Source organism: Actinia tenebrosa, unplaced genomic scaffold (genome assembly GCF_029948245.1).
Source record: "Actinia tenebrosa isolate PJP-AT-01 unplaced genomic scaffold, QUT_ActTen_1.0 PGA_scaffold3__52_contigs__length_22856419, whole genome shotgun sequence".
NCBI classification, from domain to species: Eukaryota; Metazoa; Cnidaria; class Anthozoa; order Actiniaria; family Actiniidae; genus Actinia; species Actinia tenebrosa.
This window is the reverse complement of record NW_028292580.1, coordinates 14249389-14264637: the sequence shown is the minus strand read 5'-3', so window position 1 is coordinate 14264637 and position 15249 is coordinate 14249389. Positions and strand designations below refer to the sequence as shown.

General features: G+C 37.4%; 1 protein-coding gene across 6 annotated transcripts; it reads right to left on the bottom strand.

The window, feature by feature from the left end:
- Positions 1 to 127: 127 nt before the first annotated feature.
- LOC116295274 (HMG box-containing protein 1) lies at positions 128 to 15146 on the bottom strand. 6 transcript variants are annotated; one of them, XM_031703051.2, is made up of 9 exons: positions 15030 to 15146; positions 7879 to 8044; positions 5851 to 6023; positions 4648 to 4908; positions 3768 to 4000; positions 3611 to 3668; positions 3261 to 3439; positions 2537 to 2681; positions 128 to 1801 (listed from the first exon to the last, which is right to left on the bottom strand). In XM_031703051.2, the coding sequence occupies exons 2-9, from the start codon at positions 8030 to 8032 to the stop codon at positions 1760 to 1762; spliced, it is 1245 nt and encodes a 414-aa protein (XP_031558911.1). In that variant the 5' UTR covers positions 8033 to 8044; positions 15030 to 15146; the 3' UTR covers positions 128 to 1759. The 6 variants fall into 6 exon arrangements, with proteins under 6 accessions (XP_031558911.1, XP_031558910.1, XP_031558907.1 ...); XM_031703050.2 differs by having other exon boundaries at positions 14982 to 15131; XM_031703047.2 differs by lacking the exon at positions 15030 to 15146 and adding an exon at positions 9549 to 9749.
- Between the last annotated feature and the right edge of the window lie 103 nt (positions 15147 to 15249).

Here is a 15249-nt window from a genome sequence, read left to right as displayed (position 1 = left end):
TGCAGACAGCACTCGCGCGCGTTTTCTATTTCTTCAATAACACGCACAATCATTCGAAAAGCCATTCCACTTTTTCAAAACATTCATCCCTTTTTGATTATGAGCTAATATAGGAACAGTAAATCAGTTTTAAAAAAAGCAGTGTTTTATTTTATCAACTCGTTTATCTACATTTTTTCTAATTAAAATTATATTTTTCTATTAGCAGAAAATAAATTATGACATCTAATTCATTATTCTCATGCCCTTTTCCGAATTAACGCTTTTTGCTTCCCTGTATCAAATAGCTTGCTTTTGCGGCAACCTATAGGCTTAGAGATTGAATCGGTGCGCCTTGAGTAGGCGCGATTCCACGGAGCAGTTTTCAGTAGTCACTTGTCTCGCAGGGGCGTTACGATACAAGTTGCATGGAGCGTTGCAGCATGTAACTTACAGCACAATTTGACAAAAAGGAAAGGTTGAGAAAAGTTGCAGCAATTGTTGCAAAAAGTAGAATTTGCTTCTACTTTTGGCAAACGTTGAGTCTTCGTTGCCGCCGTGGAAACACTAGCTCTTGAACTTGCGTCGCAACGCTACTGCGAGACAAGTTGCAGAGGAAATTGCTCCGTCTAATCGCGCTTTAATTATAGTCTTGATCCAGACCAAAAGCTATTATAGTGGCAGGATTACACGTATGATGAAGGGAGCGAGAACGAAGCTGGTAAAGAGTGTGGATTCTAAACTATATACAAAATATGGCGGAACTATTAATGTAATAGCTCATCTTCGCCGTCTGCATAGGCACAAACTTAAAATAGTTTATCTTATCGCTTGCCTACTGACATACTCTGCGCACAACGTGATATGCATGTGCATGATGTGTAGCAGTGCTAACCGTGGTGGATAGTATGGGCTTTATTACACGGTCAGCCATGTTGGAGGACAAAACATGGCGGCCAACCCCTGTCGGTATGAGACTACGCCAATCAATCACTATCATAATCAACATGCGTTACAAGCCCATACCGCAGACCTCTACCTTAACACTCTCCTAACCATGCATAAATATATAAACCATTAGATGGTTCTTGTCAGTATAAAACCAACTAACAAACGTACATACATTCAACCAAGACTTCAATGATCTTTTTGAATACTAAGATGGATATTCAACTACCATTGAAACCAAAATGACCAAAAATTAATAGTATCAAGTATATATAAAGTTTCTTCCATACTTTGTACATGCGATACAGTGGTTTGAAAACAATCATCACTAGATACTACTACTACTACAAGGGCGGATCCAGGGGAGGGTCATTCCTGTCATTCCTGAGGTCAAATGGGCTTCCTGTGGTAAAAATGCGACAGGGATTCCTTTGCCCACAAAATTTACCCCTGAGACCCCCCCTTCAAAAAACCCTGGATCCGCCCTTGTACTACTACTACTACTTCTATTGGACTACCACCTTCAATACACCACGCCACCATCGCATTCACCACTACTACTACAAACACGACCTCTACCATTTCGAGATTTTGTCAGCCTGCGTGCATCCGCGGTCTTTAAATTTCGTTGACGACAAATGGAAAGTTTACATACCGCTATGTCGCACATTCGAGTTAGTGGAGCGCAAGGAAAGTTTTAACTACCGTTAATACTGTTCCCCTTTTTACATCGATGGATATATATATATGTATATATATATGTATATAACTGCACTGTCTAAATATAAAGCATCTTCAATGATTTTTTACAAAATGTGGCGGCCTCAGAGAATCATAATCTCTTGCGTTTGAGGCTTGAAGACTTTGTTCGGCCCTGGAGAAAGTGGAAAAAAATCAAAACATTTAAACTTAAAATAGATTTTCGAAACACTGCACCGCCCAAAATTTCCACCAAAATTCATAAACTTGGGGAAAATGGCGCAAATTGTTGAGAGAAAAAAAAACAAAAACACATGCGTTTGAACTTTTCGATAAATCTCCCAAAAATAAAAAATGAATAGCACATTCTCGTTTCAACAACTTTTGACATTAAATCTTAGAATGTCCTGCTGGAGTGAAGGCATTTAACCCGTGAAATAAAAATTATTAGTCAACGTGTAATAGTCAAATAGACACAAAGAAAACAATGGAATTAGGGTCTACTAAAGTGTATTAGTCTAATATCTATTTCACGGGTTTAATGACTTCACTCTAATTCTGATAAAGTTTTGATGCGTCTAGCTTTTGTGCATCTACTTTTTTGATGCTACAATTCAAATTAAAGTCAGACACCTGTCACGTAATGTCAAATCATTGTCGGCCCAAAAGATTCTTGTAAAAGCGTATCTTTACCTTGACCTCTTATGCTGAGTGACTGACTCTCAAAAGATGAGAAATGGCTATCGATTTTTGTTTTGTTTTGTTAATGGATTGTAGCCTCTTCTCTGGGATCTCGGTTTTGATTTACATAAAAGAAGAGTTTGTTAGGTCTCTGCGCAACCAGAATAAAATTAAATTCTAGGGAATAATGGGCCGAAATATTAACGCCCATGGTAACTATGTATATTACCTGTGTCCCACTTCGCTTTCTTTTCCAACAGTCCGGATTGAACTTCTTATGTTCTTCGGCCAGTTGCTTTGCTTCCTGGACATACTGCTCACGATCATCTTCGTCCATCGACTTCCACTTGTCGCCAAGTATCACGCTAATGGCCCTGCACCGCACCCAAATAAATACAGTTACGACTCAAATGATCGGGGACTTCAAGTATGGATTGACTAGTTGGTCCAGACCTCGACCCACTTTTCTTTTCTAACTTAATGATTACAGTAATAAATATCTCAAAAAAAAAAAAAAAAAAAAAAAAAAAAAAGAAAAAAGGGTATACCGCGCGCGCACAAAATACAAAGAAAACTTATCATTACAATTCTTACCAGGGCCCGGTTGTACGAAGCCTGGATAGCGCTATGCAACGGATAAATCTTATCTAGTGGATAAATTTATTGGATAACAGCATCGACTTCTGCACTAGATAAGCCGGGATTTATCCACCGGATAGCGCTTTCCACTCTTCGTACAACCGGGCCTAGTCTATTTTCCGCTACTCTGTTCGTCTCCGTGCGCATCAATAAAAGTGGTTGCACTCTGGACTAAGATTGACTCTTTTTCTTTGATATGTTTTTCATTGACATTCTATTGATAAGAGTTTCTATTCGAAATAAAGACGCGCACGCAATTTTTTCTCATTCAAACTATTGAATAATTGCATTACTCATTCAGTTGCTTCTCTCACCTGTTGTCTTTTCCAGGATGTGCTTGGGTAATTTCTACTCTGAAACGCTTTGCAAACAGCATGAACGCGTTCATAGGCCGCTTGTTAAGCTGTTGTATTTGGGACGGTGTCTTTGGGACTCTCGACTTTGCAGAAAAGAGGCCGAGCTTGGTTCGACGCGACCGGTGTTCCTGGCAATCCTTTGAAAATGAAAGAAAATGATGAAAATTCATTTTGAAGAAATATAAGGAAAGCCCATGGCGCAGGCAATGGAAGGTGCTACTGAGTTTGCCGTCATAATGGCCTTTCATAGAATGCTACTTCATCCTCTGAAATTTAAATTTTCAGGAAGAAGAAAACATTGAACGAACCTTGATCATACTGCTTAGCGTCAAAACCGCATTGGAATCCGAGTATGTGAAGTCGAACCTAAAATAACAAGAAACAAGGTGAGGGACGAGTGTACTACAGTTACACCACCACCCTTGATTTCCTAGCATAACTTGACAATGATCATTTGCTACTTACATATTACTACTTCTGCCGATGCGTATTGCCTTCATGACGTCAGGGTGCGAGGAGGGCAGGCATACGTCATTAGGTGTTAAGTTCTGGCATAATATCCCATACTTTGTGAGAGTCCGGTCAGGATTGAAGGAACACCAGCCTTTGTATTTGACGAAAAAGGGATGGTCGCCTGATACCTCGGCCCGCAAACTGGGCTGATCAGCGGAAGTCGAGTGGAATGATGCCACGTATTCCTAGAGAAAAGATCGATAGATCTCAAGGAAATTGTTTTGTTTGATGCTGGTGTTTTCATGTGGCATCAACAGCCGCCATGTTATATTAGATGAATAATGTTTTGTTAGTTTTAATATTATCCAACGTGTCGCATGTTTATTTCAGTGGACATCAGTCAATTCTGCGCAACGTTCTGATTAGATTCGACCTTCGGCCTCATTGGCTATTGACTCAGCCAATTCGGGCTCGAGGACTCATTGCTGCAACCACCAATGCCGATTTTGGGAATGACTGCAACTTATAGACCCCTTACAGGATATACTCGATACAGCTTAATTTCGCACACAAAACTACAGAATTCCATTTTTACGAGAAAAGATATTCATTTTTTTCCAGTGGCTGTAAAAGGGACAGCTAACGACACGGCCACGGTACGTAATTGACGATAATGTGAACCAATCGCAGCACGCGAGATCACTGCACGTCAGTGGTACACAGTATCGTTACGCATGGACACGGCACGGTCACTGCAGAGTGACTGCAGGATCACGGCACGGTTTTTGCACCGTCACGTCACGTCACATCACGGCTTGTGCGTTTTCAAGTAGTCAAAACAAATCTGCTATAAAACAGGCGATCGCTAAATAATGCACCACACATGAATTACCTTCTCATCATCCACTACTTGTACCAGCCTTTCATACGACATTAACCTCAGTCCGTCACTAGGGTGACAGACATGTGGAATGTCTTCATTTCCTAAATCCTCTGCGTATTTCCACTCCTTTTGGCCTTCAGTTTGGATCCTCGTCCCCTCCAAGAAACAACTCCACGCAGTAGGGGGAGGGGTGGCATAACGATACCATTGGGGGTCTAGTGGGGGACTAGTGGTGCTGATGTCACTCTCTACGCTCGGGATGTTGTAGTCCTAAGGGGAGAAAATATGTTTAAATTTTTTCTGCGAATATCTAATAAATTGCATCATTGCATTCCACCTAAAACATTTAAGCTAAAAAATTGCATATTCCTAGATTACCGTTTTGGCCTCGGAATGCGCAACCATATGAACTGAAAATAAGTTTGATATCGACACGGCTAATAATTTCCAATTTTTTATAAATAGATAATCGGTTTAGTCCATAAACCCAACAAATGGTTAGAGATTCAGAACCAGTACCGACAACGTAGAATCGATTCTATCTATTCTGCTTACTCAAGTTATATTTGTATTTAATTTTTATGTCTTGAAATTATCAGAAATATTGAGAATCGAAGCGGAAGTCTAGACTCAACAAGTTTCATACGGTCTAGTACGCTCAAATGAGTTTTCAAAAATTCAGATAATTCATACTAATAATCTTTTTATTTTTTGCTCACTGCTAAAGGAAACGCTTACATGAACCCTAATTGAACCAAGTTGTCGACACTGACCCTCCTTCTCGACCAAGAATTAAAATAAAAGCAATGGTTCCAAGCTAAAGAATAAGCTTGATGTAATATTTTTAGTAAAACTGATATACAACAATCAAGTATATACGCGACTTAGAACCAATTAATGCTAGTAGGGTTCAGTGGAATATTTCATCTGTCCACTTCTTGAGTGATCAGTGATCATATATGTTCGGGCGGGTATTAGTAGATCAACCTTTGTTCTCACAATGCTAACGACCTCAGTGACAAAGTGTTGGGGCAAGTGCAACAAGAAAATGAAGTCAACTTTAAATAGAAATCTTTGAGCTTGAGATTAAATTGTCGTAAAATTTTCACGGTTATAACAAACAGAACACATTCAAAGGTCGCAGGTCGCGCACAAGGATTGAATTATATATAATTTAAATCTGATAGAGAAAATTCAGAGACAATAACTTACAATATCCATCGGATCGCAAGGGCTTTCGTTGTCATATCCAGACACCTCCTGCACCAAAGGGCTCTGAGGACCGGTCGCGATGAAGGCGAACTCCGCCAAAATCCCTTGCGAAAACGAGTCCTCATTCTTGGTCAAATCCAGAGCCGGTGGGACACTCTTTGCTTTATTAGTCCCTGCCAAAATAAACCGCATTTTTAAGCCTAACACTGAAAGAATGAATGGCTAAAAATGTATAGCTTCGTATGCCAATAAGATTTGCTCGCTTTACTGTTGTGTTTTCTTCGCTTTCATTTCAGCAGTGAGCAAAGAGGAATTAGTTTATAATAGAAATATGTCAAAAGGGTTACGAAAGTGCTAACGCAAGCAATTTCTAGATATTTAAAGATAATCTTCCTCTTACTTAGAAATTGTTTAGTGCAGAATGGCTTCATTCATCCAACATAGACGACGGTTCCCCTCGAAAATCAATTCTAATATACTTCTTTTCCCTGATGAATTTTGAAAATTCCTTGAATTGAAAAGCGAAAGAAGGATTGTTCACTCTTTCAAAACCAAACGCAGAATGACTGAATTATGTGTTTATTTTCATTAGAACATGTTATTTCACATTCCTTCCTTTCTTCCTTAGTCTTCTCTCGGTCCGTTAATTCTTATATTTTACTCATGCATTTCATTGGTTTCCTTAAACTATTAGCTAACCATATAAGACGACTTCACTATCTGTAGGGAATTTCCCTATCGTCATCAGAGGGGTTTTCCCACCCATCCTTTTTTTTTTTAGGGTATTCCCCGAAAATTCTTTCGAAAAGAATTCTTGGAATATACTTTCTTTCCTTGTAAATACGGCGTCTTTCGAATTGCTTCACTTTTATTTTATTCATTTTTTAGTTTCTAATTTCACGGCTAAAACAGCCCTTCGTGCAACCCGAATTTAACGCTGGTTAAGACCGTCTTTAATAACCAGTCGGGCTGCACACGTACAGGCTTGGGTAAAAAGAAACGAAATCCCGGTTAGAGAAAATAGTACGTCTCATCTGATTTGTTTTAACAGGACTCCGATTGAAACGTCAGCACCCTAGACTTGATCCAAAATTTTAATTCAAATCCCGTATTGATATTCACAAGGCTTTTCTTCTTGCTGTAACAGAACTAATACGTAGTACTAAAAGCGTGTTAAAGTTTGAAGATTTAAAAATCTTAGTTCGGCTTGCAAAAGTTTGATTCATTTGAACATGGTTTACTTTGCGCGCGCATGCCTTTGCTAACCATCACTTACAAAATGTGCACAAAATATAACAAATGAGGACATCTATGTTTCTCTGCATAACGCGCGCAAAAACTAAATCCAGCTCTGATATACAAAATGTCCTAGTTTCAAGTAAAATTCTTTACTCAGACGAAGGACTAGCGTCCGAAACGTCAGTAAGTTTTTTCATTTTTTCAGGGTGTAAAATTTACCCTTTTATTATTACTGTTAAGATTAATCAAGAGAATATGAAGTAATAATAATATTCTCTTGGATTAAATACAGAAAAGCGAGTATTTCTAATGCCAGTATATAATTTACATTGCGCGTTTGATCAACTATGCAATTCGCGCAATACGTCAATACGATTGTTATTACATATTTTTCCCAGAACTGTGAATAATCTTTAAAAATAATGATTTCGCAAATCACATATCGGCGATCCAATTTTTCGGAATTTTATTGCTATTTCGCGAGCCCAAGAATGAGCATTCCTAAATTGGGGGTGTTTCTCAATCTTTTAGATTTCTTTCACTGAAGCAAAATAATCGTTACAAGTTCTTTCATTGTTTCTTTTTATTTGCCTTTTAAAGAACGTCAATCCTTTTTGACTTGCATTGAGCTTTGGTTTTGATAACTTTAAAACTAGAAAACTATAATCCCAATCACACACAAATACTGAAATTCCAAACATTTTTGGCACAAATACCACTTGAATGAAATTTTCTTCGCGCAGTTTTTAACCGGGTTTTTCGGTATTTAGTAATCATTACCTAGCTTACCTGGATCATGGCTGCATAACTTTCTCATATCCATCAAATCGTCTTCAGAGTGAATCTTTTCTAAATGATATTTAAGCCCGTTTGAGCTTTTAAACGATTTCTGACAATATGTACACGCGAAGGGCTTCACGAGTCGATCCTGAACTGGTTGCATTGTATGGTTGCCCTAGAAATTCAAGGAAAAGTTAATTTATACATGAATACAGCTTTAAATATCTTAAAAACTATTTGCATTAAAGTACATTGAGGTTTAAAAATCTATCCCAATATAAAATAACGAAAGAAAAAAAACTACTTCAAATGAAACACCGTCAAGTAGGAAAGCCCGATTGACAAAACCGAAAATGATACAATTTAATCCTCAGTAAATACTGTAGTAAAAGAATTATAGAACCTGCAAAAGACTGGCTTATTGATAAATCTCTCTTAGGCTGGAGCTTCGTTGTTGTCGTCGCATAAAAATGAAAGTGAAACTCGATTGGTGTAGGATTAATAATATTGTGACTCGACAAGTTCACTACGGGACTCAAGAAAATTTTTTTTTTTTTTTGAATTAGCCCGTTCGCTCTGATTTCAAGAAATTATAAGAAACACTAGAATACGATGAAATAAAGTTGAACACTAAAAATGTTATTTATATTTTTCCGTACTGGCACATTGGCTTTGTGTTTTTTATCATTATATCAGTCGACAATCATTTAACAACGAATAAAAGCTAAGAATTGAATAAATCTTTGTTAAATCTCTGCTCGTAAGCTTTACAAAATCCTTAATGACGTCTCCTTATTACTTAAGTTAAAATATGTTAGCACACGGATAATTAATCTTTTGAATTTAATAGGTAACTCAACTACTAACCACTACAACCAAGAGAACAATTCTTGCTACGACTATATCATTTCAAGTTTCTGAAATGCGAATGAATTTTTCTTTCCTCTTGATCAGCTTCCGTCTTTTTCCTTTCGTTTTTTCAACACACAGTTTATCGAGACAATCAAAAATTGCTACCAAATGATTTCCAGAGATGTTGAAAGTAATTTCTAAACGAAGGCCATGGAATTATGTGAGGTAACTAACGTATTTCAGTGATAAGGCTGCAAAAAATAGTCAAACCAACTTGAAGCAGGCCTCGACAAAACCCTGTAATTGAACCAGATTGCATAGGTCTTTTATTCTAACTTGCATTGAGATATATCACTGAAACTCAACGATTTTTATAATTTTACTTAGATCTTAATTCAAACTATTACGAATCTAAATTGAGTGTCTAAAGTTAGTTTTTATTTTAAGAAAATTGTATTATTTCGGATCGATTAGTGATGAATGCTAGGTCTGTGAGAGATGAAGAGATATAGTTACGTTTTACTAACAGGAAAGTACACATATCCACGCTTTAAAACACAAAATAATATTGATAATCTTCGACAAGGAATTAAAAATGACTTAAGGAGACAATGATGCAGTTTCTAATCTTGCTACCTCTCTTAAGAAGGAGAATTCCCCACAAAAAATATAGAGAAGACTTTAAGAAAAAATCGCGAGGTTTGTGTTGTAATGTCGAAGTACAATGACATATTTGGCCGACAGTCTTGAATGAAAGACTCTGTTAAATCGAATACTAAACGAGTCAATGAACTGAAGCTCGGTACATCAATTTAGAAAGTGCTTACCTTGCATATTTTAGCGTGTCACAGCCGAATCAAGGAAGTGATATCCGGTAAAGACTTCAAATAAATGGTTGACAATTGGGTCCCTTTTTACAACAGTTTTCACCAACTTGTTGGCTAGATTTTCCCCCGCTCTTTCATACACTTAGTAAGTGATTTTTGAGATAATAATTGGCGATGTCGATTCATCTTGAAAGCTTGCATCTGCTTATTTAGATCAACCAATCAGAGCGCGGGAGGCAGCGTTGTGTGTCATGCAAGTACTGGCATGCCCACGATAATTATATTCATTCCATAACAACCACGGCTCTTGTCAACTTTATCTACAGTAAAATCACTCGTAAACACAAAATAAGTTTTCTGAACAACGGTTTTTTTTTCTATGGACGCAAAAATTGTATTTCTTGAAGTTCTGATTACAGAAGAGCTGGTTTTTAATGTACATTTACACATACAACGTTGCTACAACGTTTCACTGATTTATTTCATATTCAAAGTGTTGTTTGACTTGTAAAAATGACGTCACGTCGGTTTCAATAAATAATTGATTAGACGCGTTTATTGGTTGTCATTCAATAGGACTTTACTCATTATTGGTGTACGATGAAGAAAAGATAAACAATGTGGTAGATTGATTACCTGTGGTAATTGGAAACTACATTAGCTGGTAGGTTAGCAAAATAAGTTAGTGACACAACAAAAATGTACTTATACCACGACTGCGATAGTTTTTGTACATTTGCAACGTACAGAAACTAACTATGGCAGCGTGTACATTATTGCATCAAGGTTTCTTTGTATATACTCAAACTCTTTGTATTGACGCGTAGTCAAGCGAAGAAAGAGGAACAAATGGAGGCTCTTCGTTTTGGGCCATAAAAAGTTTCTGACTATCAAATGGCCTTTTTTCGCTTACCGTAATCTAAAAGGGTCTGTCCGTTAAATGGTTTGTCTGATCCAAAATGTTTGATCATCAATTGGCTTTCTTTAAACGTCTGACAATAAAATGGCTTTCTTGCCCCAATATGAAGGGTTTTATCATAAAAATGGCTTTCTTGGCTCAATATGAAGGGTTTGACCATCAAATGGCTTTCTTTCCTCAATATAAAGGGTTGATCGTCAACATGACGTCACAAGGGTCTGACCATCAAATGGCTTTCTTGACTCAATATGAAGGGTCTTACCATCAAATGGCTTTCTTGCCTCAATATGAAGGGTCTGGCCATCAAAATGGCTTTCTTTCATCAATATAATGGCTTTGTTGCCTCGATATAAAGGGTTTGACCATCGAATGGCTTTTTTGCCTCAGTCAGTAGAGGTCTGACGGTTAAATGGCTTTCTCGATTACACCTCAAAAAATGGCCTGAACATGAAGGGGTTTTGCTGTCAGTGCCACTTATTAAATGATCAATACGGCTCGTTCCACGATCATAAATATTAAATATAAAAGTATCGCGGAGGAAATTTCTTAAATTGTCCAGTGCTTTGTAAAACACGATCAAAAATTTTAACAGCGTGTGTTATAACCCCTTAGGGCACGCGCCAGACAAATTGTCAACTGTCAACAGGTAGCGTCCCATCCGTGCAGCGCGCGCGCGCGTCCTAGCGAACAATCCATCGGGTCAGACGGTATTGTCTTCCAGCCGTGCCCCCTGGGAGATTTGGTCAAACACAACAATAGGCTTAATACCAGCATATCTTGGATTAACAACTAAAGAATACAAAACTACCATCAAGTAACACGCAAAAAGGGAAAAAATATATAATGGGTGACGAACTGTATGTCATCGTTACATTTACAAAGTTCCTGGGATATTCTCGAACCCAGTTATATATATGAACAGCAATCGGAGAAAAACCTTAGAATTGAAAACGGTGTTGTATATTATGGGGTGTTTGCCCGCATACGGCTGACTCTCAAGACTCTCAAGAAAAGTTCAATCGATAAATACTTCAAACTGAATTAAAATGAATGGGTCAGGAATTCAAGTTTCAAACAAGAGAAATCCCTTGCGTTAGATAATATAATGCCGCCAACAAATACGACGGCAATAAGAACAAAATATCCATAAGGGGTAAGGCGTTATTTATGACAACGACGTCAAGAAACGTTACCAACGAAGAGACGAAAGAAACTAAGTTGTTTTTCAGAGAGTTTTATTGAAGGCCATTTGATCATATGATCAATGATGAGGTTTGAATACCAGTCAGTATTCAATGACTGCCGGATATATTGCCAAAGCTTCGTTCTGCCTGGGTTGATGAAAACCTAATTTTTTCATTTGTAATCATGTAGAATATTTTGAAAGTTTTGCTACAAGTTTTAACTTGTGCTGCTTTGCATTGTTATGCCAACCCCAAACGTAAAGGGCACAACCTACCTCTTCGCTTTTCGACAAAGATAAATTAAACGAATATTTCATTCCTCTAGATTACTTTACAAAGAAGCTTTTTATCTCCGCTTGGATCCATACTTCTGCTAGAAACGCTAGGAAAAGAATTCTCTAATGAAAATGTGTAAAAGACAAAGGGCATTTAGGGTACTTTAGAAAAGCAAAGAAAATCTATCATTTCAAACTATTAAATCTTGACAAGAAAACAATGGTTTGTGTATCATCCTGGTACGAAAGGAGGGCTGTAGGAGGATTAACAAAGCTTATCTTTGCAAATAAACACAGGTACCAACTCCATTAACAGATTTGGGACCCTTAATAGCAGTCGAATGGTGACAGAAGCGAAATTTCACCAAATTGTTTTTTTGAAAAACCTGGAAGTATAGTAACGAAGATTAAAAACCTGTCTTTTGCGGTAATCAATAGGAAAGTTAATAAACTTTGAAAAGAGAGAAAGAGAGAAAATTTGCAAGGTGGGCTGTGGGCTGATGGAACGTGCCACGGAAATCCGTACATCATGTACGAGTTATCTGTAACTCGATATGATAAGAGGAATCAAGATAATGAAATCTTATATGACATTTCTCATTAGAATCATATGGAACTAGAAAATTGCCAAATTGGTATATTCTTTATTACAAAACTTGTAATTAAAGAAGAATTTTACGCTACTAACCCCTTCCCATATTATTAGTACACAAGCGAACTTACGTTACCTGGCAACGGGATACCGAAACAAGTTAAGACTTTTTAGGAATCATATAATGCCTAGGATAATCGTAGATAGGTTTAGGGAGGCGCCATGGTGAGCAGAACGGAATTGATATTTTTGAACCAATTAATCAACTGCCATTGAGGTATTAGATATTAAAAAGCGAAATCAATTTTACAAGAAGAGATTAATAAAACGGAAGAAAGATTAACACATCAACTGATGCTGTGACGAGTTTTGTGACAGTCAACGGAAAAGGCAAAGGGCAAACAGGACGTGTGCGATGGAAAAAATACCCTTGACTCGGACCTGGCTAGTGACGAGGAATAAATCCCGCCAAAGCTAGGACTAAAAAATGGAAGGCTTCTTTAAAAATCTTGTGATGGGAAAATGCTTGGCTTCCTACTTTTTCATGGTAGGAGAGAAAGCCATTCAGTTTTAGCTTGAAGACCCATTTTCTAAGAAGGCAAGCATTGGCGTTGTATTTCTAATACTTTTCCTTGAATAATTTCTCTATGATAATGAAATGAAAATGAAAATAAACGAAGTGAAAGAAAAAAGGGGGAAAGAATTATTCAGACTGATTCGTGTAGTGTCACATAACAAATGCGAAGCGATAATATCAGATTATAGCGATAAAAACTATTATGAAAAATACAAGTCTATCCGGCCTTTAAGCCACACGTCAGTCAAGCAAAATTCAACGTCCAGATACACTTGAACGAATCATAAAGAATGAGGAGAGGTCAACTGCCAAGGCGACACAGCAGTCTATCTCCAAGCTCGTATTGTCAGAAAAAACTTTGAGGGAGAGCTTTGACAACAGTCTTTGAAAAAGACACAGTTGGACGCGCCAATCCTTTGGCATATATTGTAATTCTGCTCTATGTTTTTTTAACAGCAATTCATACAACCTTTTAGTGAAATTTTTCACATTAGTAATAAAAAAATATCAATAAACAGAAATTTTAGTACAAGGAAAGCTCCTTTGCAAAGAGACATCGTTAAAGCACCTAAAATTAGCTAATTTTGTCCTGCTGAGCAGCTGGACCTCCGCTAGCTTCTCTTATTTCAGGAAAAGGTTTATCTTTACAATCGTTCTCGACTGAAAAAGAGCGGGAAAAACACCCACAAATGCTCTAGAGATTTTGTTTCCTTCGGGTTCTGCAAAGGTAGCATGAAGCTTCCACCACATTAAGTGTATCAAATCATATTCCTTCCTTATTTGGTCTTCTTTTGTGAACATCTTTAGCCGAAATGGTCCTTAAAGAATTGAGTTTATTTCGCTTTCTAAAAGCACATGTACGAGTTACAAACGAGAGCTACACTTCCACTGAATTGGCTGACAGTTTTTCTTCAAAGTTTTGGTCATTTTGGTACTGAAAGAACACATTGTTTTATTAGAACAATAGATCACCTTATATAAATTTGCATGACAAAAGGTGAGCATCGGACCACTGGCATCTTATAAACTGCACAAACTGAAGCGATAGTTTTCAAATAAATTAACTTGAACGACTTCAGAAGAGCGATACATTGAAATTTCATCAAGAACTGTGTAAAAAAGTTCCCATAAAAATTGAAACCAATTTTTCACAAGAAATTAAAAGTACTTGGGAAGGTTTTTTAACTTGATTTTGAATGAAAACTGCTCATGTCATATATGCGACTTGCGGTGCGAAGGAATGCCATTGAAATGTATGAAAATCGACACCCGCGCAAAATTGTCGCAAGATTTTCTTCAAGCTCGCAATGATGTACAAAATATCAATAAATTCTAACATTGCTTTGGTGATGTTTACCATTGCTGGGTCAACTCAAAAGTGTGAAAATTTGATTCATATATGTGTACGTATAAATATATATGTAACAGTTTGAAAGGCAGTGACAGCAAGATAAAAACTGGACTAAACTCTACATGGGGAATCCCCGACTACAGCCAAAAGTTAATTACTTGACTTTTGCAAGTTTGCAGCACTTTTCAAAACATTTTATGGTGAGAAAAGTACTATTTCATGGCGGCTATCCCGGGGTTTTTCATTGTTTATAACTTTGTACCACACGTACTATTGTTATGACACGATCAATTGTAAAACGAAAATAATGGCTTGATCGAGAGCTGAAATATATTGCAAAATTCGGTTTTAGCACTTCAGGTGGCTAGATTCTGTTCAAAATCCAAATTCCTGCGAAGTTTTGCGCTTCTTTTGATTCGAGAAAAAGTCAAAAACAGCTGAAAATCAGTTGTATCCCAGCTGTTTACATAGGTCCATAATCACTGGCTGCACGAAAATTCCTTCACTCTTTGAATGAAAAAATAACTCAACTCACCTAAAATTTGTAGAAGAAGTCCCTTAATTAGGCGCGCGTGTTACTCGCCTGATTACGACGCGAAAATCCCTCTCCTTTTGCCTTATTTCCACCCAAAAAATCACTTCGCTGGTCTTTTTCAGGCCTTCGTCTTAAGCGGTAAAAAAACTTTACTACCGTCCGTAACCGACGCCATTGTCCTTTTCTTTTTCCTTCAAAATGTTGCTATATCAACTGAAAAGACGCGCTGTTATTGGTTGCCGTTGACACTAAGGTCGGAAATAAAGTT

What these genes read in the sequence shown, in the direction of transcription:
- LOC116295274 (XM_031703051.2), bottom strand. Translation starts at nt 8,032, where the DNA reads ATGCAACCAGTTCAGGATCGACTCGTGAAGCCCTTCGCGTGTACATAT. An exon ending in CTTGCGATCCGATGGATATT is followed by an intron (nt 4,909 to 5,850) that starts GTAAGTTATTGT and finishes TTCTCCCCTTAG; the next exon opens with GACTACAACATCCCGAGCGT. An exon ending in GAAAGCGAAGTGGGACACAG is followed by an intron (nt 1,802 to 2,536) that starts GTAATATACATA and finishes CACTTTCTCCAG; the next exon opens with GGCCGAACAAAGTCTTCAAG.